Below are 19,789 nucleotides of genomic sequence, written 5' to 3'. Positions count from 1 at the left end.
ATCATATATTCTATAATTCCCCTACTCAGTTCCAAAACACGGATCATTAACACACAGATAACATCTGGGTTTTTTTTTTTTTGCTGTTTCATAGAATATTCAGGCCAAATTATTTCTCTGATCGCACACTCACAGAAAACAAAGTCCATTCTTTAAACACACATGTAGGGGTTCTTTTATTTGGTTTGAGGTTTTTTGCTGGTTTGTTTTTTTTTTTCATTCCTTCTTTTCTCCATTAAGTCCATTTCAAAAGTAGGGATCACCATAAAGAAAATGTATCAATTATACCATCAAATTCAGACAAGCATCCCAATACATGATGGAGGTATTTGATGACTATTCTCTTTTTCACTCTCATATTGGGTTCACCTACTGCCTGCAACTAGCGGCAGAATTAACATCTGGTTAATACCCCTATAACTAGATGGTGTCCTATTGACATAGCACCACAGGTTACAACATCAAAAAAGCTTAAGAATTAATCACTGCTGTGGTCTACATACTGTAAATAGAACAAAATTACACATCAGAGGGAGGAGCCCGTTGGATGTTAGAATGCCACAGTTTTCACACTGAGCTATGCAAACCCAGAAATAATTTTAAATACACACCATCTCTGATGATTTTTAATAATGATCAAATAAGGAATGCATTATATATTCAGATATATACTGTTAGTACAGATGTATATAAAGTAGGTCCACTAGCAGTAATTTGGAACTCAGATTATAAATCTGCAGTTCAACACTACCAAGTATAATGTCACATGTTACAAGATCTTCAGTGCAACAACTTTTTGCTGTTATCCTGTATCTGTATTGTTACACTCATTTAACGTACTATAACCAAGGAAAAAATCCCATGGAGAATTTAACTTATCTCAGAAAGTATTAGCACCTTGGAAATAATCTAACCTGTTTGTTTCAATGCAATCTGTACTCAGGAATGGTCACATTTATTCATTTTTTGATTTGGCCTGATGCCTGTAACATAATGCAGCCTTAAAGAAAAAAATTATTACTTTATGATACAAAACAAAAGGAACTGAGCTGCTCAAACACTAATCATGAAAATGCACCATCCCTTTCTAGAGGCAAAAAGGTGTATGTAAAAAAGTTTTAAAAGATCACCCCAATACTCATAAAACATTTCAGGGATGCCTTAGATGAATTCTTAGACTTACTAGCCAGGCAGCCTAACAGAAGGCTAATATAAAGATATAATAAAAGTAAAGAGAGATGCTGAAAGGAGATGCTTGTTCTACCTTCATTGATGGTACTCTTTAGCTATGAAAAAAAAGAGATTCTTTTCAATTAAAATTAAAATGCAAGAATTGGAAAAGTTGACAAAATACAGTGAACAGCATCCCCTGTTGCATGCTCTTTGCCAGCTCAAAACTGCAGAAAGCTACAATCCCAGCTGTGCTTTCTTGAAGCATGCTTAACACAAACCTCTAGCTAAGACAGAAAGCACCGATGATACCTTTTCTCCCAGTCAGCAATGTCATTATCACAGACCAACCACAGTACAGGTTACAGAGAGCAGTATTGGCACCATCCCTTCAGAACACCTTGGGGCTTTTGTGGCTCCTTTTTTGCCCCCTCCCAAAGCAACTAATTATGAAGCAGAGCAGGGTGCAACAGACAACACTACAGACTAGTTGATAATCCAGCATGCAAAACTACTATGTACAGGGCTTGAAATTTAAGAGTTTGCTAAGCACTGGGTTAATGTCTAAAAACCTAACCATGTTAGGCTATATTAATTTGGAATAAAGTTATTCAAAGAATACAACAGGAAAAATATTACTGTTAAAAAGAGAGCCAGAATTTCCAGTAGGAATTTTTGCTATTCCAAATAATTCTAAGACTGGGAAAAGAGCCAGGAAATTAAAAAAATGAATTCAAGCTAATTCTGAAAACCACACTTTCATTGTGTTAAAAACAATCTTCAATCAGAAAAATAGCAGTACATCACATTCTATCCTCATTAATTTAATTTTCTGGCAATTTTTCTTTTCTGCATTTTCAGTGAATATACATTTCTGCGAAGGTTTTATATCTGTAGTTTCGGAACTCTTGAAAATAAAATACTGTGCTGCACAGGAATTTGCAGAATTGGGCCCTTGTTTTATTAATTGCTCCTAAGTGAAAGAAAAGCTCAGTATAAACCGAGATGAATAAAATTATAGGTGAGAGCTGATTACCCTCATAAATAAGTAGGAATTCATGTTTTGGCACAGTTTAAGTAAAACAAAAACAAACAACAAAAAACCTCCAAATGCTGTTCTGGATTACATATGAAAAAATGTAGCATTCAAGATCACTGTACTTTTTCTCCTTAAGTAAATATGACTCTAATTTTCACAATTTGGTTGTACAAACACATTCTCCATTTTGTTATGAGAATAACATTTAAAGATCTGAAAATACATAATTTTACTGAAAACATTATTAAACCATGAAGAAATAGGAGGGAGAAAATGTGCTTCCACGACAACTTGACACTACAATTTCTTGAGGCCAGCCCTCTAATGGACTCGTGGTATTTCTTTAAGTGGATCAGAGCTTCAGTTGGATGGTGGCTTGTTGTTCTAATTCGGGTTTGAATTTTTAATTCCTTCCTGTTTTGGGATGTCGAGACAGAGTGGGTATCAAAGGGTGGGGCAGGGGCATGGCTAGCATTAAAAGTATTTCCATAAAGAAAAATATTTTAAGTAGTTAGTAAGGCTGGCTGATGGCTATGATAGCTTTTCAGTATTTTAAACAAACAACATTTAGTAGATATCTACACTTCAGAAATGGACTCAGAAGACCAAATCACAGAGGCCAAGATCCCTACAAAAGTAAATGGTGTCTCCAAAAGTCCAATTCAAAATGCCTAAAGTAGTTAAAACATGACAGAACTACTCCCACACTTGCATTTTCAAAAACTGTGTGCTATGAGGACACAAAACCTTAAAGCTTATTGTTTATATTATACTTGATTCTATTATCTCTCCCAAGTTTGGCAGCCATTCTCAAGTTTCCCTCATTAAAAAAAAGGAGTTTTATACTTATACAAGGAACATATACTGGAGTGTTCTCAATGCACACCCTTACAATCAGAAACCTATAGAAAATAATCACCCCCCTTAAACTAAATACTTTGCCACATTATCACCAGTTAAATTGGATAGTAAGATCCCAGCATCAACCAGAATTTTAAAAATAAAAGTGAAAGTCAATTTTTAAATATTGCATTATATAACTCCTTTCACTTAACAGCTCTGCTTACAACAGCTTCCCCATGCTAATTATCCTGGTTTGTAGCTAGCAGAGAACACAACTACACATTCACTTGCACAGAGTAAGGCATAGATAAGCTGCAGATCACCATTGCTGGTTTAAAAGGTGACCAGCCAAATACACTATTTAAAGAGCAAATCATTAATTCAACAGCTGCTAATTAAACATTTTTACATTACAGAAACAAGACATCCAAAAATTACCTCCTCTCTCAAATATTCCCCAAAATAATAGTTTTTGATTGATTAGAGGACTGCAACAAGATGCTATATTCTTCATACAAGACTGCATATACAGAGAAGGTAAAGATATAAATCAAAACCTCCAAAGAGAGTTCATGTTCTTAAGACATTACTTTAGTCCTGTTTTAAGAAACAACCATAAGATCCCTAAAGCAAATCTTAATGTTGTATCAGTGCACTATGACACTCTGAACTGTTAATCATTTTCCAAAAAAACCTAATTGTTATATGGTTCAAAAAATTATTTAAAAAAATAACTAAGAATTGAAATTGACACCTCAGCTAGCAGGAGAATATAAATTGACATAGAATTATTGAGTCATTTAGGTTGCAAAAAGACCCTTAAGATAAGACTTCAACTGCTAACCATGATAATAATATACAGGATAAAATACAATTTAAATCTCTACTCCCTATAGACCAATTCAAACAGATATACGAGAGTATGTACTGTCCCACACAGAAGTACACAGTAGCAAAAGCTCAGAGTCCCCAGACACCAACAAAGAAACATTTTGAAGTCTAGATTATTACATTTGGACTTAAAACCATATACTTGATAAGGTTCTTGGAAAACCTCATCCCACAAGAAAACTTAGAATCCTGAAAGGAACGCATGAATCTTTAAACATACAATATTTTACCTTCATTTTTCTCCCTGCAAGGTTAACAGGAGAGCTGGATTTGTGTATTTTTTACACAACTCAGAGATGGCTTGAGTGAATGGTTTTCTAACACAGATCTGCTTAGTTAAGACTGAACCACAAAATTTCGTTGTTCATCTTCAAGAACTAGGACAAATCTGGCTGAACCATACCTAGATTGTGATGCCAAAAGATTCAAATGAAGGCTCCAATCCTGCAACTGGATCTGTGTAAATAGTTGACAGGGCATACAAGCAACTCCACATAAATAATTAATGATCATAAATAAATAATGATCATTGCGTTGAGGTGTTTCTGTACTTAATCTGAAACAAACTTGGCACTATTTGCATTTCTAAGTGTCTTCTATTATAGTGACAGTTCAATTTCTGCAAGTAATTTCTCTAATAATAAAATACAACAATATCAGCCATTTTACTGAAAGCATTGATATAGTTATACAATTTCTGAAAAGCATGCTACTATTTTTGTCAGGTGGCTACATTAACAAATTGAAATGTAACACAAAGGTAATTTGTACCTAAAAACAAGTAAAATTTCAATGTTTTCCACAGTTTTATGCAAAGTATAATAACGTTTAAATGGAACATATTTCCTGTTTTATACCACTGTACCACCCACCTCTATATCTGTATTTTCAACTCACATATTTTCAACTCACAAATTTTCAACATCTTTATGCTGGTGTAACTGTAGTAGCACAGCTATAGTTCATGTTCTGTCAGCATTTCCTTTATAAGCTACATTCTTCATGTTTGTTGCTTGGCCATAAAAGTTCACGCCAGGATGAAACTTTGTGTAGGAATTCCTATACTAGCAAACAAATTTTAAAAGTATAATTTAATACATTTTATTTCTTCAATTACTTTTAGAGGACGGTGAAGTAGGAGTTAAAACCCAGCATTTTTAACATGATATTTTTTTACATGAAAGAACATACCATCCATAGTTAGGAGAATAAAATGGGTTCAACATAATTTTTGTCTGTATCTTGTATTATTTACCAGCTACAAGATGGATAGAAGAATAATTTCGTTTATCAACTCAATGCAGACACAGAAAGACAAACAAATACTACTCATTTAAACAGTAAACCTTGCAGCTCAATTCCAAGGTTTAACATTTCAGCTGCTTTAAGTCTCAGGTACAAAAGATCATTATATACAACACAGAGTACTGTTAGCCAAGATGTAGGAATCTGTGCATTCAAAAACATTGTCCCAGTTCAGAAAATGCACTGGGGTATTCCATTACATTGGGAAATGTACACAAGGTTTCAGGATCATGTAAATTTTATAGTCAAGTTACAAACCTGAAAAAAGTTTCTTAAATGGAAACACTGACACAACCTTCACTATAGTATTGCAAACAGCAACGCTATTTTATAAATCTTAAAACACTGTTTTTTTAAAGTAGGTGTGGCAATTATTAGTGTAATGAGGGATAAACTATAACACCCATAATTTAAAATTTCAAGCAGAAGTCCACTTGGTTGACTTGCTCAGGTGTTTATTCATTTAAACAAGTAGTTAAAATTTTAAGGAACTACTTTTTGTGCAGTATTCTGCACTACTCTTCTTTCACCTAGATTGGAGAATATTATAATTGCCTGTTGGGAAGTTCTTTACAGAAGCTTCCTAATGATAAGAAAATTCCACTAGTAAACCTTTCTTTTTTTAAATTATGTATTTAGCCTTATATTTTTAAAATTAAGTCCAGTGGATGTTTTTTTCCACCAGATTAAGGAAAGAAATTTTTAACTAAAAATCTCTCCTCATCTGAAAATTCCAGCAAAGTTGAAGTTATGACTGGTAAGGGAAGTGGTAGCAGTCCATTCCAAGAAAAAATGTTAGTATCAAAGGACCACTGACTGTCAGCTTTATGCTATATCCCTTGTATCTCTAGAGAATTGTAGTGAAAATTTGCCCTTGACTAATGGTCCTGCCAATTTCAAGCCCTGACTGTACATGTATTCTCTACCTGGAATCAGTGGCTACAAAGCGGCCAGCGTATCGTTAGTCACAATACAACAGTAAGGTTGTGAACATACCTGAGCAATGTTCAAGGTCTAGAGCATTGGAGGATGGGCAGGACAAGACAGGACAGAACAAAAATAAAGGAAGAAAAAAAGAAAAGACAAAACAGTGACTATGAGGCCAGCCTCAAGGATCCCCAAGTCAGACTAAGCCCCCCATTCTAAAGTTTCAAAAAAAAAAAAAGTAACAAAACAAACCCCAGCTTCCAACTATTCTAGTACTATAACATTCCAATACAACAGAGTACAACAATGCTTTAAAAACCAACGAACAACAACCAGTCTCCTACTGTCTGTCAAAGGTGTACTTGAGGCTGGCCTTATAGGAAAAAAAAGCAATGCAAAAAAAAATCATATTTTAAATCTCTACTTTTCAATTTAACATTCGTAAAGCAATATACAAATGATAGGAATAACAGTGTCCAATTAACCTAATATGATCTCATAAAAAAAATAATCACTCTTTGTACCTAAACTGTTTTGCTTAGTTAGCTATAGCAAAGAAAAGAGAAAAAGAATAGTGCAGATTCTATGCAGAATTAAATCACATGTTACAGCACAGTACAGTACCTGCTTATTCAGACCTAGCATATTGCAGACCATATCCCTTGAATACGGTTGCTCCAGCACATATCTCAACAAAGCAGTCTGTGGCTCAAACAGATCCTTGAAAAAGAAACAAGGAATCACATACAAACATATATTCCCTCAAGGTTATGTTTAATACTGAGCTTACATTTAACTGAATAAACAATGTAAGAATGAATATTTAATTTATGCAGGTATGTATCATCTGGGAAATTGTCTTCCTCTCTGGTAACTAAAAGAAGTGAGGAGATAATCATAGTTCTTAAGAAGTGGCAGATTTTATGAAGTCCAAGTAGAACATTCTTCATCCAAGAGAAGGACAGTACACTTCTTGGAACAGCTTTGAACTCAAAGGAAACAAGGTAAGACAACTGAGGAAATGCACCAAAATGCATAAAAATCAGGACTGATGTGAAGAAATCAGATATGAAACAACTGCTCATTGCATCTTCCCACAACCTGAATCATTTTAAATAAAAATGTTAGCTGGAGTTGGGTTCAAAACAAACAGAAGGAGCTGATTCCTCATGCAACATGAAGCTGAAATGTGACATTACTTGTCAAAGGAATGTTGAGAATACTAAAAGCTTACAGGGGCTCAAGAAGAGTCTGAACAAGTATTTGGGAGATGAAGGTTTACTAAACACAGAGAAACCACATCTGTGTCAGGAAACACACAAAATTATAATGGCTGTAGATTGCAAGCACTATACATGGCACTAGACATACTGGATTTCCTTTCTTAGACATCTAGGGTATGGGGAATGGGATGCAGGACAACATGGATTTTTGTCCTGATCCTTTAAATTCTTTCAATACATCACTACTTCACATTCAGAGTTTAAAGTTTAAATATGCAAACTTTAAGTTTGAATTGTAAATTATCTTTCCTGTGGAATAATGAAGAGCACAGAAAAGAAGAAATTACTTTCCCATTCTCTTCCATCTAGCCAATTTTCCAATCAATTCTCTGCTCTCACTTGCTCTCTCACATGCACACACCCACAAAGAACATTAAATTATGTCTGAAGTTCTTCAACAACCTGGACAGCAGTTATACCAAACACTACTTTCCAAGTCCTCTGTATATAGCTTGAAATCACTGAAATATTAAACATCTACACCTTCAAAGTTAGCCTAATTGGAACAGATAGTCACAGTTGAAAATTTTCCCCACTTTAATGACATAGAAATTTTGTTTTACTGAATATAACAGGTTTAAGAAGTTTAATAAGGCGTACCTTATCATATGGTAAGAGACCTTTCAAAGGAAAACGGAGGGTTGTAGGATCCAGCTTCCATGAGTTACACATGGCACCAGAGTTATTTACCACAGGAAGGAGACTGCAGCGACCTATATGCAATGAAACATAAATTCTCAACTGGAGAATTTAATGAAACTGGCCCACTGCCTAATCATTTTGATGCAAAAAATGGCCTCGGCCACTTTTATGCTCTCCTTTAATTTCCACTGTTTAAAGGTTTTACCACAAGGATTGCTTCAAATTGATTTTATTTTTCTAACCAACTTTCAGCTAATAAAATATCTATGCAGTAAAGTCTCCATTTATTGACATCGGGTACCTCCAAAATAAAAGTTTTTGCAAATATCAATCTATAAGTAATATCTAATATCTTAGATATTACCAGAATATTGTTCCCCTGCCATTGCTTGACCTAGGGATTTGATTTTGGCAGACTGACCCTTTACACAAAGAAAACAGCCTTATAACCTAAGCACAATCTAGTCTTTCAACTTCCCTTCATTGACTCTATGGGCAAGATTGCATTTAGTAAAGCAGTCAAACACAAGTGTGTGTATTCCAATTAAAGTCAATGAAGATCCAGTCAATTCAGTCAGCATAGCCCAGTGAGACCAGAACACATGAAGTGTGCTTGGTATGCTAAATTTACACTTGTTAGTCAGTGTAGATTAAACAACTTTATTTTAGTTGCTTAAAGATAAGCATCTGAACTGAGCCCCAAGCAAACCTGTATGTCAGCATCTAAATTTAGGTGCCTCAATTTTGACCTCTCTCCAGCTGAAATTCCATGACGTCTATTATCCAAACTGGCCATATTTTTATCAGATAAAACAAGAAGTAAATAAATATTTGTTTCTTCCCTTCAACTTTGTCTATACAAGTAATCTACACATACAACACTTGGAAAAACAAAATGTGATCCCTGTCAGCCATATAAATAAAAGCTATGCCACACTTTCAATACTTCTGATGCTTCTGAAACAAAATGCTTTGGGAGCATTACAGATGAATTTACATTTTTAATCTCTGCACTAAAAAAGCTCCATCACAATAAACCTTGCTCAAAACTAATGCAACTAATGCAGCTCTTATTAAACTACTCAAAGCAAACAAAAGACATTTTTATCTTTTGAAGAAAAATGTAGCAGGAATCATATTAAAACAAAGCCAAATTTTGATCACCAGATTTCTAACAATAAATGAAGATGAGCATTTCTTTCACAGAAAAGTAGAAGAGTACCCATCTGAACTAGGAAATGTTCACCCAGAAGCCAGCAACAACAGAGAAGAGGCTGAGCAGCTACAAAAGCTCCAATGGAAACTGAAGTCAAAACATTTCAATACTAACATCCCAGTGGATATGTATTAACTTGGGCACAGAAAACCTACAATTTCCTTTCTCTACTAGTGACCCATAGTTACAAACCATATGACCATGTAACAACTAGCACACTTCCTACCAGCAGGTAGAAAGAATTATTTTGATCTCATCAGTGAATTTTCCCTGTCAAAACAAAAACTGAAAGGAACCAAGTCTGAGAACAAACTAACAAGGGCAGAGGTACTAGAAGAAACATAAGATCTGAATTATTTTGCTTAGTTGATATAGGTCCCAAGAGGTTCTAGGAAAAAAACAGTTCAAAATAAATTAATTCATTTTAAAGTCATTCATTAAGTCATTGTCTTACCACAAATAGAATTTATTCTTGCTGTAGGTCTGAAGGTATCCACAAAATCTGATACTAAATTACCTAGTAACTGGGTGAGAAGAGGAGAAAAAAATTAAGGTTTAAGTTCCAGATATTAATAAGGAATATTTAAGACTTAAAAATATATACATGTATGGACTTTAATAAAATATGCAGAAATTGACTAAAATAATAGCTTCCTATTTCAAACAGTTGGAAAAATCATCTGGAACACAAAACTACAAAATGAAAACTGTGGCATTAGCAAGGAGGCGCAGGAAGAACTCTTCCCCATTTGCACTCAAGCAGGAGTTTATACAAGAAGTGTCTCCTATGCAAACTATGTTATTTGAATGCATAACACTTAGAAACAGATTATTTAAAATGAACTATAATTTCTGTTCACAACAAATCTCTGCCGCTGAATAACAATTCCACATAGAAAAACGACCCAAATTAATACAATCTACTTTAAATCTTCTCTCAAAAGACAGTAACAATTTTCCCAGTAGTACAGGGGAGTTGGGATTTTACCCTTTTCCAAACGTAGATATTTTAACAGAACGCAAAATTAAAAACTGGATCAATATTATGTTATTTTTTGGAAACAATGACAATTTTCATTCCACCAGAGCCCCAAATATCTCTGCATAACTGAGTTTAAACAGAGAAAACCCTAGTCAGTTATTTAAAGTGATTTTTCTTATCCTGAAGCTATAGAGAAAGCACACAGTGGTAGGTATGCACGACCTGCATTTGCAAACGTATTCAACAACAATTCAGTGCTTCAAAAGTTTTGAACATCAGACCATAGGTCAAAATTATATCCTAAGTTTTATGCAAGAACACAGGGAGCTGCTGCTGCAATCACATCAAGCTTGTATCTTCATTTATGTGACTAAACACAAAGCTTTTGAAGAAAATCTGCAGATTTTAAATTTTCACATGAACTTTGTTTTAAAATATAGGTGCTGTGTGCAACAAAATTCAGGGTACATTATTGTATATCATATCATTACCCAGTGGGGAAGTTTTCCTTCAGGATATAGTTTTCTGATTTCTGTGACTGCAAAGTAGGCAGGCAGCAAACAAGCATTTCTTTCCAAGATGTAGGCTACCACCTATAAATAAAAAAATACATCAGTGTAAAAGACCCTGGATAGGGTAAATGAATGTGTAATCTGTCTAATAGTCTGAAACAGCCCACTAAAACAGATACAAGAAAATACTTTTTCTTAAGTTGTATTCTGATAAAAATACTTCAATAATTCTCAAACCTGTTTTTAATTGTACAAGCATAAGTTAGACTATTTGAGTCTTAAGACCACACCTCTATGTCTGCCCATGAAGTACAGAAAAAAAATACTATTTTTATTCACTAAGGAAAAACTATTAATTGTTATTATATCCTATACATCTTACCTTAGGATGTATAGGATATATTATATAATATATTAAAATTTATTATAATATATTTATTGTAATATATAATTTATATTTATTATAATAGATAAAATATTTATATAATATATAAATATTGGGCCTGACTCTCTTATTAGGGATTTTATCACTTACTTACAATATCCCACAAAAGCACTTTGTTTACTGCATAAACTGCAATTGCAGTAAAGAATTTGAACACAAAGTGTAAGACTTTCGTGTTGAACTATACCAACAACCAGAGCTATCCCAACCATCAGAAACTCACTTGTAACAAGAGAATGAGGCCTATCTTCCTCTATAGCAGTATAAAATCCATATAGTTACCTCTCTTGCTGCTAAAAGCTGCTGTACAACAGCTGAGCTCACAGTGTTTGGAATTGTTAGGATTTTCTCTAGGATCACTTTCAGCAGATCACGCACACCCTGAAAGAAAGCACATGAAATTAATGTTGCTAGATATTCTTTATTTCTGGGAGAAAGATTACACAATCAATATGCTCAGACAATATTTTGACAGAAAAATTAGTTCTTGCTGCTAAGTGTCAGACGACAAACTGCTACTGAGACTATTAATACTGAATAAATTAAAATTTAACACTAATTACATTAAATTCCTTATGGAATGTCTCAGTCTTAATATGCTCCAGAAGAGGAAGTAACTGTTGGTAATTTGATGTGCATCCAGAGACATCCAACCTACAAAGCCTTTTGGAGCCTGACCAGTGCACAATGTTGTATTTTGTGTTTTCTGCTCTAACATCATCAACAATGCAGTGAGGTGATTCTCTGCAAGACACGCATGGTCTCCTACTCCTTCTGTTGAGGCTGTACCATGCCAAGGACTCAGCTTTCAGGAGATTTTCTGCTGTGTAGCAACAGAGGTAAAGCAGATGACAGCATTCCAGCCTTAATGCTTGATAGTTTTTATTTTCCAGGTTTTACCACTTCTGCAACTGTATTAGAGTTATTTAGCTTGTACCTGAAAATGGAGGAAAGGGACTGTAACAGAAAAGTGTCTGAAGAGTTACACTGTGAACACAAAATTATCTCTTAGGTTAAAGTTCAAAAAAGCATTAAAAGTGCTCACTGAATTTTCTTTTGTAAGAAAAGAAGACTTCAAGAAAATTGGATGTCTCTTAGATAAAACCATAAAAACAAAGGTAGCAAATAACATGTCTTTGCAAAGAGAAAGGAATGAGTGGAAGAGACCTTGTAGTCTACACCTCCAATAATCTTCCGAACCAATTTGAATGTTAATGCCCACAGCTGAGTCCTTTCCCACTCGAGTGTATCGGAGTTTATCAGAGATTCACACACCATCCTAGCAGAAGAAGACAATGCAAGAATGAATGGCAGATAATAAGCACATGTTTTCCAGCAGTAACAGTACAATGTCATTGCAAAAATACCTCCAATATAACATCTTCCATATAGCTAATAAATTACTCCAACATGGCTCACCTAGGTGGCAAAAGTCCAGTTTCTACTGCCATTGCTAGGCAGTCATAAAGAAAAGAAATTCTTTTAGGACTATGTTGGCTATGTATGAATCTTACAATCCACTGGACACACTGTTCATGGGACTCCTGAAAAAACAACAGGGGGAGAAAGAATGTATTTACAGGTAGTGAAACAAACTATAAAATTCATACAGTATCCTCCCATGAAAAAATGAAACTAACACAAGAACAGGACTATAAATCAGTAGAAGTGATCCAGTTGCCCAACCTATAGTTTTTCCTACAAGTATTTTGATCTTATTTTGATGAAGGTCACTTGTCCAGCAGAAGTTCAGTTGTCCAGTAGAGGAAATATTTCCTAGCTTAACCACTGATTTCTATAGTCAACTTTTGTTTTCACAAGTTATCACAGACTAAAGTAAAATAGAACTGTTCTACATTATTTTTCCCTTTCACAGTTATAATCAAATTCAGTGAAAATAAAGATGAATAGGCCTCCAATTATGGAGCAGTGTCTGAAGGTATCTCGCTTTTGAAAGGTGATTTTTTTAACTTCTCAACCATCTTATTTTATTTTTTTCTCTTTTACCTACTTATTCACTTCTATCAAAAATTCTGTAAGAAACTACCTTTTATTGTTTATTTCTTTACTGTTACACTTCTATTTGCTTATTTTTATTTGCACTGCACACCAACCTCTGCCAAATAACTATTTAACCTTACAAATATCAAAATTACCTTTCTTTTCATGCAAAGTCTTCCTATATTCTTTACTATGCCATGTCTGAAACCAGATTCTGAATGACTAGACACAGACCTTACAGCTTAAGTGTTTGTCTACTAGAAAAGGTATCCTTATATTAAAAAAGTACATAAAGTACAAAGACATAAGCAGAAATCAAATGTTAACCTGGGAAAGACTGCTCCAGAACTGTCTAAAAGCTCCCAGGCAGCTGATCAGTTTGGTTCTCTCATCTTCAGGAGTGTCCATAAACATCCTAATGCAAACAAGAACATTAGTTATTAGCAGTACCCAGTGAAACAAGTAGAAAAATACATTTACACATAAAACCTTCCACAAATAAAGCAGTATTACACTTACCCAGGAAAAGCTTCTTCAATTACTTCTGTTTTCTGTAAGAGAAAAACCCCAAGTGAGCTACTGTTAGAAGGTTTTCTATGACTATCATGGCCCCAGGATGATGCACAAAAGACAAAGTCACATTGTTATGGGACTGTACCAGAGAACAGTAGGTGCCTTTGCTAAATCACACTACTCCAAAGATGAGATTGCTTTGTTTTCACACAGATATATAAAAGTTGTGGATCCAGATTAAGGCTCTGTTTCTTTGTTTTGGGTTGGTTTTTTGCATTTTTTTTTTTAATCTTCTAAACACCTAGAGATTCATTCACTTCTCACTTGTTCGATTGTATTATTACAGCTCTCTTCTCATCATTTGAAAAATTAGTATTTTTGAATTCCATTAAGTTTTTGCCCCTCTTATGTTCAGTTACACAAATCAACTAAATACAATTACTTTCTCATCCAAATTTAGATCTACTGCTTTTTAAATTTTATTGAATAATGTAATGATCTTGTACTAGGTAAAAAACTAAACATGAATATTCAATTTATCTCCTGTAAGACCTTGCTTTATCCCCTCCCGCCCACCTTTTTCAACTTTATTTTGCTCAAAGGCTTCTACATCATTATTCTAAAACTTCAGCAAATAGGTTCTGGAAAATATTATTCTAAAGCCTTTCCTACCTTTTGTAAGAATTTCATATTATACTCAGGTTTGATCTATCACTGACCATTATGCATTTTCATTGTCACGTTACAGACATAAAAGCATGTAACAAAATCAACTTGTTGGTGTTCCATCATTTGGCTCAGAACTGTCTGTCACTGCTACTCAAGAAGCAGAGCAGAATCTGACACTCATCTGATCTGCACAGAAAGGAAGGTAAGGTTTGCTGCTGCCCACCAAGTCCATACCAGCAGCAGGGAAAGCAGTAAGTTGCTATTTTATCAGTTATGGCTCCAAAAATACAGAGCAATTTTCTCAGGAACTACTTTGTTGATGTTCCTTATGAATTTTAGGCAAATAACAGTGCATAAAAACAGGTAGTGTGACAACACAGGCAAATGACAATGTTAAAAACGCAAAAACAATCTGAATGGCAATGCCAAAATGAGAAATCAGTCACGTGTAGACAATTAATATGCTACAAGCAACTAAACACCACACAAAGAAAAGTACATCATGCATTTTATCATGCCAACTTAAAACAGAAAGGTTGAAATTCATCACATGGAAATAATTTTCAATTGCTCTGAGAGCTACGGATTCTTTCCACTTCAGACATTTCGATCAGCTTATTTTTTTTCTGAAATGTCAGTCAGGCTCCCATTCAGGATCAGCTCCTGTTAGCCCAGTGTTTTCAACTATGAATGTCTCGTATCTATCAAGAAGCTCATTCATTTGTGCTCCACACAAGTGTGATTAATGACCCATTGACTTGGCTTCACAAAGGGAAAGTCCTGTTTAACTAATTTTAATATCTTTCTATCATAAGGTCACCCACCTAGAGAGGACAAAGAGAAGGCAGTGGAAGTACTTTTTCTGGATCATGCTTTTAATACTACCCCTCACAGCATCCTTCTGGACAAGCTGTTGAACTGTGGGATAAGGAGGTTCACAGTGTGCTGGGTGAAGAAATGGCTGGAGGGTGCAGTCAGTGAGACTGCATCTGGCTGGTGATGGGTCACCAGTGGTGTTCCTCTGGGCTCAGTTCTAGAGTTCAACGTATTTATATAATGCTGCAGGGGGTGAATGCACCATTAGCAAATCTCCTGATGTTACTAAGCTGACAGATGCTGTCGACTCTCTTGAAGGATGAGAGGCCTTGAAAAAGGATGTGGATTGACTGGAGCATTGAGCAGTCAGTGGCAAGAAATTTAGCAAATGCCAGATTCTGTACCTGGGACAGAGTAATGCTGGGCACGAGCATAAACTGGGAGAGGAGTGGCTGGAGACCAGCCCTGCAGAAATGGATCTGGGAGTGCTGGTCAGCAGCAGCTCAGTGTGAGCCAGCAGGGAGAGCCTGGGCAGCCAGGAGGGCAAACCCCATCCTGGGATGCACCAAACCCTGTGTTCAACCATTCAGACAAAAGAGGTGATTATCCTGCTGCACTCAGCTTTGGTACAGCCACACCTGGAGTAGCGCGAGCAGTTCTAGGGCCTTGAATGCATCCATGGATAGGCAGCAAAGCTGGGTAAAGTGTTGGACGGAATGTCGTAGGGAAAATGGAGGAGGCCTTTGGGCTAACTGTACTTCGTTTTGCAGGCAGCATCGTGCCTGCGTATTCCCACAATCTGATCATGCCATTATGCTGGCTCGCCTGCTCGGGACATCCATCTTCTCCTAGTCTCCTTCAAAACTCCTTAAACTGCTTATTTTACAGCAAACTCAGCGCTCTGTAATTCGGTATTGGCCAAGCAAACTGTTTCACGCCCAGTCCTACTCTGTCCCAGCTTTCCTATGAAGCCCAGCGGGGGCAGACGGCAGCCCTGTTCCTTCCCGGCTGCCCCGCCGCCGGGAACAGCGCCAAACACGGCCGGGAACGGCGGCGGGGCTCCATCGCCACGAAAACCAAAAGCACCTCTCCCACCTGCTTTTCATCTCCGTCAGGACGGCCCCACCCCCGAGCGAGCACTGCGGGCCGCAGGGACCCAGACGCGGCTCCGGCAGCGGCGGCGCTCCGGGGACGGACTCACCACCACCTCCTCGAAGATGCTTTGCAGCTGCGTCTCCATGGGCACCATGGGGATCGCCATGGGGCCGGCCTGGCCCCGCCGGGCCCTTTGTCAGGCGCAGGCGGCGGCGCCCACGCCTCCTCCTCCTCCCGCCCCGCCGGAAGCTCCGCGCCGGATCCCGCTCCCCGGGAAGCGGCTGCTCGGCCCGGCCGTTCCGGGCGGCGCCGCCCGCCGCGGGGGGAAGATAATAGCGTCTTAAAATCTGGGAGTCGCTTCGTTTTGTTTTTCTTTTTACAAAAATATTCGCCTAGGCTTCTTTGGTTTTTGAATAATATTTTCTTTGAATAATCTTTTCGTAGAATATTTTGGCGAAATGCTGGTTCTGGTTCTTCCGGCAAGGACCCCTTAGGTTATGATGAGATCCCTCTCTGCAGGGCTAATCTCCAGCCACCACTCTCCCTATTTCTAGTTGCCCCCAGTTTGGTGTAATTAGTGTGGAGTTATTAATTCCTGTAGTAAGTCACAGAACAATCTGAAAATGCGTTTATCTAAATATATCCAGGAATACAGAATCACAGACTGCAGAATGGGTTGGGTTGGAAGGAATCATAGTGGATTGTGAAAAATGCATATTTTATGATTGGCTTTTCGCAAATATTAAAATGAATATTACATGTGTCGTGTTAGAAAGTAATGGTGTATTAATTCTCTTAAGTAGTGTGTTAAATATAGTTTTCAGTTATAAAAAAAGTAGAAACTATGTAAGATACTTTTTAAAAGTATGCTATGTAAGATACTTTTTTAAAGAAAGGACTCACAGCGAGATAGCAGCCACACCTAAATCTTTCAGAGAAAAAGAATTTATTGCCCTCTTATCAGAAGAAACGAACTTCTTCCCACCTCGAAGGCGCCGATAGGATTCAGACGAAGAAGCTGACGATGACCAGACAGAATCCTGTATTTGAATGGAATTTAGGTATCATGTATGAGGTGTATGAATATGCAACAGGTTATTGTTTTTAAGGGTTAATCCTTTGTTAACGGTTGTCCTTTTTTGGGGCTTATGCTGCCCATAAAAAGATACAACTGTAACTCTTTGTTTCTATTGTCTCATATTGTCCTAATTCAAATTGTCCAAATTATTATTACTCTAATTGTATTTCTATTTTATAACCATTTTATTATTATTAACCTTTTAAAATTTTCAAAAACAAGAGATTGGCATTTTTCACAGGCTCATCTGCTTCAGCCTCCTGTTCAAGCAGGGTCCTCCCAGTGCACACAGCACAAGATTGTATCCAGACAGTTCTTGAGTATCTCCAGTGAGGGAGACTCCACAACCTTCCTGGACAATCTATTCTGGTGCTTGGTCACCCACACAGTAAAGAAGTTCTTCCTCATGTTCAGCTGGAACTTCCCGTACATCAGTTTCTGCCCGTTGCCTCTTGTCCTATTGCTTGGCACCACTGAGAAGAGCCTGGCTCCATCTTCTTGGCACCCTCCCTTCGGATACTGATAGACATTGATGAGGTCCCCTCTCAGTCATCTCTTCTTGAAGCTGAAAAGGCTCCTCAGCCTTTCCTTGTAAGATGGGTACTCCAGTCCCCCAGTCATCCTCTTAGGCCTCCACTGGATCCACTCCAGGAGCTCCATGTCACTCTTGCTAGAACTGGACACAGTAAAATGCAATAGTGTTACCTTTAAAAAAGGATACAATAGTATTACATTAGAATCACGGAATCGTTATGGTGGGAAAAGACCTCTAAGAACATCTAATCCAACTGTCAAGCCCATCACCAAACCATGTCCCCAAGATCTACATCTATACATTTTTCGAACACTTCCAGGGATGGTGATTCCACTGCTTCCCTGAGCAGTCTGTTTCAATGCCTAAATACCCTTTCAGTAACAATTTTTTTCCCAATATGCAATCTAAACCTCCCCTGGTGCTACTTGAGGCCATTTCCTTTTGTCCTGCTACCTGGGAGATGTGGCTGATCTCCACCTCTCCACAGCCTCCTATCTGGCAGAAAGCATTATATATATATATATATGTATATATATATATATATGTATATGCAGAGTTTTTTATACTAGAAAGAAATGTAAAAAGCTGAATTGAGACAGTTCTAAAATTGTGTGTGTGTTTGATGCTGACACTGTACTTTCTGAGCCATCTGTAGATGTTTGGCTGCAAACATCCAGCTAGTGCTGGTAAACAGCTACAAACTTATGTCTTCAACAGAAAAATAAAGCTGATCAACTCCCTGTCTGATCAACTATCAAGCTGATAACTAGAGGCCTCAGAGCAGTGAAAAATTAACATTTTCAGTCTTGGAGTTGAGTGGAAAATAGCAGAGTGTACTCATGGGGGAAACATTCACATGGAATTGGGTAGACAATTACTTGTTTTAAATGTAAACAGCTTTTGTGTAAATAGGCCTGGAAGAATACATAACATAAACAATGAGCAATGTTATACGTAAATTTATGAAGTACAACAGAAGGCAGTGATACATGGGGCATCAATGCTTGCACAGCTAGCAGAGATATGTGTTGTAGCCAACAGGCACAGGATGCTGTGAAGTCAGTGCTTGCTTTTCAGCAATCGGAAATATCTGGTTAGGAAACAAATAATGCTTACATATTTACCTAAATATACATGTAACAGATGATCATTGAAAATAGAGGGGATGCAATTGAAGGTCTGCTTGTGCTTGCTTGTCTTGCTCTTAGTCTTAACATGAAATCTTTATACTCTTCATTGTATGTTTATTTAAAGAGTGTTGCACAACAATCTGACATGCCCATGTGTGTCCCGTCAAGACCCAGTACTTGTCCATCCTGGACAGACCACCTCATATTTTATTAAAATGACAACGCACAGGGTGTCTACCCAAATTGTGTGCCAAGCTCCAAATCCATTCCAACAGTGACCCATAAGAGGACTGGTAACTGATCCAAAAAGGAGTTGTTTTACTCATCATAATGTCTTATTATTATTTTGAGGACCAGTCTACCAGTCTTACGTTTTTTCTGCCTTACTGCTCTGTCACACTCCTGGGCTAACAGCCATACCTATCCAATCCTAATACCAACATACATACCCGTACCAATGTACAATCTGTCCACTACTTTGTGCCTAATACAACTTTACCTTGATTTTAAGTCATTAGCCAACATACATTCTAAACAGCACTTAGCATGCAAGCCTAAATCTAGCTGGTCATATTTAGTAGACAGTGGTCTAATCCTAGTTAGGGTCCTAGTTCACAACTTGTCCCAAATACTATAGCAAATTTCAAATTTTAAAACTGAACCACTCGACCATGTAATAGCCTTGAACCCCCATAGA

At 36.8% G+C, this 19,789-nt stretch overlaps 1 protein-coding gene across 2 annotated transcripts in view; it reads right to left on the bottom strand.

Annotated features, from left to right (window-relative positions):
• MED23 (mediator complex subunit 23) overlaps nucleotides 1-16,578 on the bottom strand; it is a 37,890-nt gene extending 21,312 nt beyond the window's left edge. The window contains exons 1-11 of one of the 2 annotated variants that reach the window (XM_066547004.1): nucleotides 16,456-16,578; nucleotides 13,776-13,807; nucleotides 13,584-13,671; nucleotides 12,675-12,799; nucleotides 12,423-12,534; nucleotides 11,538-11,636; nucleotides 10,790-10,891; nucleotides 9,771-9,840; nucleotides 8,059-8,171; nucleotides 6,800-6,895; nucleotides 6,245-6,262 (exon numbers count right to left, since the gene is read on the bottom strand). In XM_066547004.1, coding sequence (XP_066403101.1) covers nucleotides 6,245-6,262; nucleotides 6,800-6,895; nucleotides 8,059-8,171; nucleotides 9,771-9,840; nucleotides 10,790-10,891; nucleotides 11,538-11,636; nucleotides 12,423-12,534; nucleotides 12,675-12,799; nucleotides 13,584-13,671; nucleotides 13,776-13,807; nucleotides 16,456-16,515 — 915 coding nt within the window. In that variant the 5' untranslated portion in view covers nucleotides 16,516-16,578. The remainder of the gene's footprint in view (nucleotides 1-6,244; nucleotides 6,263-6,799; nucleotides 6,896-8,058; nucleotides 8,172-9,770; nucleotides 9,841-10,789; nucleotides 10,892-11,537; nucleotides 11,637-12,422; nucleotides 12,535-12,674; nucleotides 12,800-13,583; nucleotides 13,672-13,775; nucleotides 13,808-16,455) is intronic. The other variant, XM_066547005.1, reaches the window with a different exon arrangement.
• Nucleotides 16,579-19,789: the final 3,211 nt, after the last annotated feature.

This window comes from Molothrus aeneus, chromosome 3 (genome assembly GCF_037042795.1).
Source record: "Molothrus aeneus isolate 106 chromosome 3, BPBGC_Maene_1.0, whole genome shotgun sequence".
NCBI classification, from domain to species: domain Eukaryota; kingdom Metazoa; phylum Chordata; class Aves; order Passeriformes; family Icteridae; genus Molothrus; species Molothrus aeneus.
Note: the sequence above shows the minus strand (reverse complement) of the source record. Positions and strands in the feature narration are given on the sequence as shown.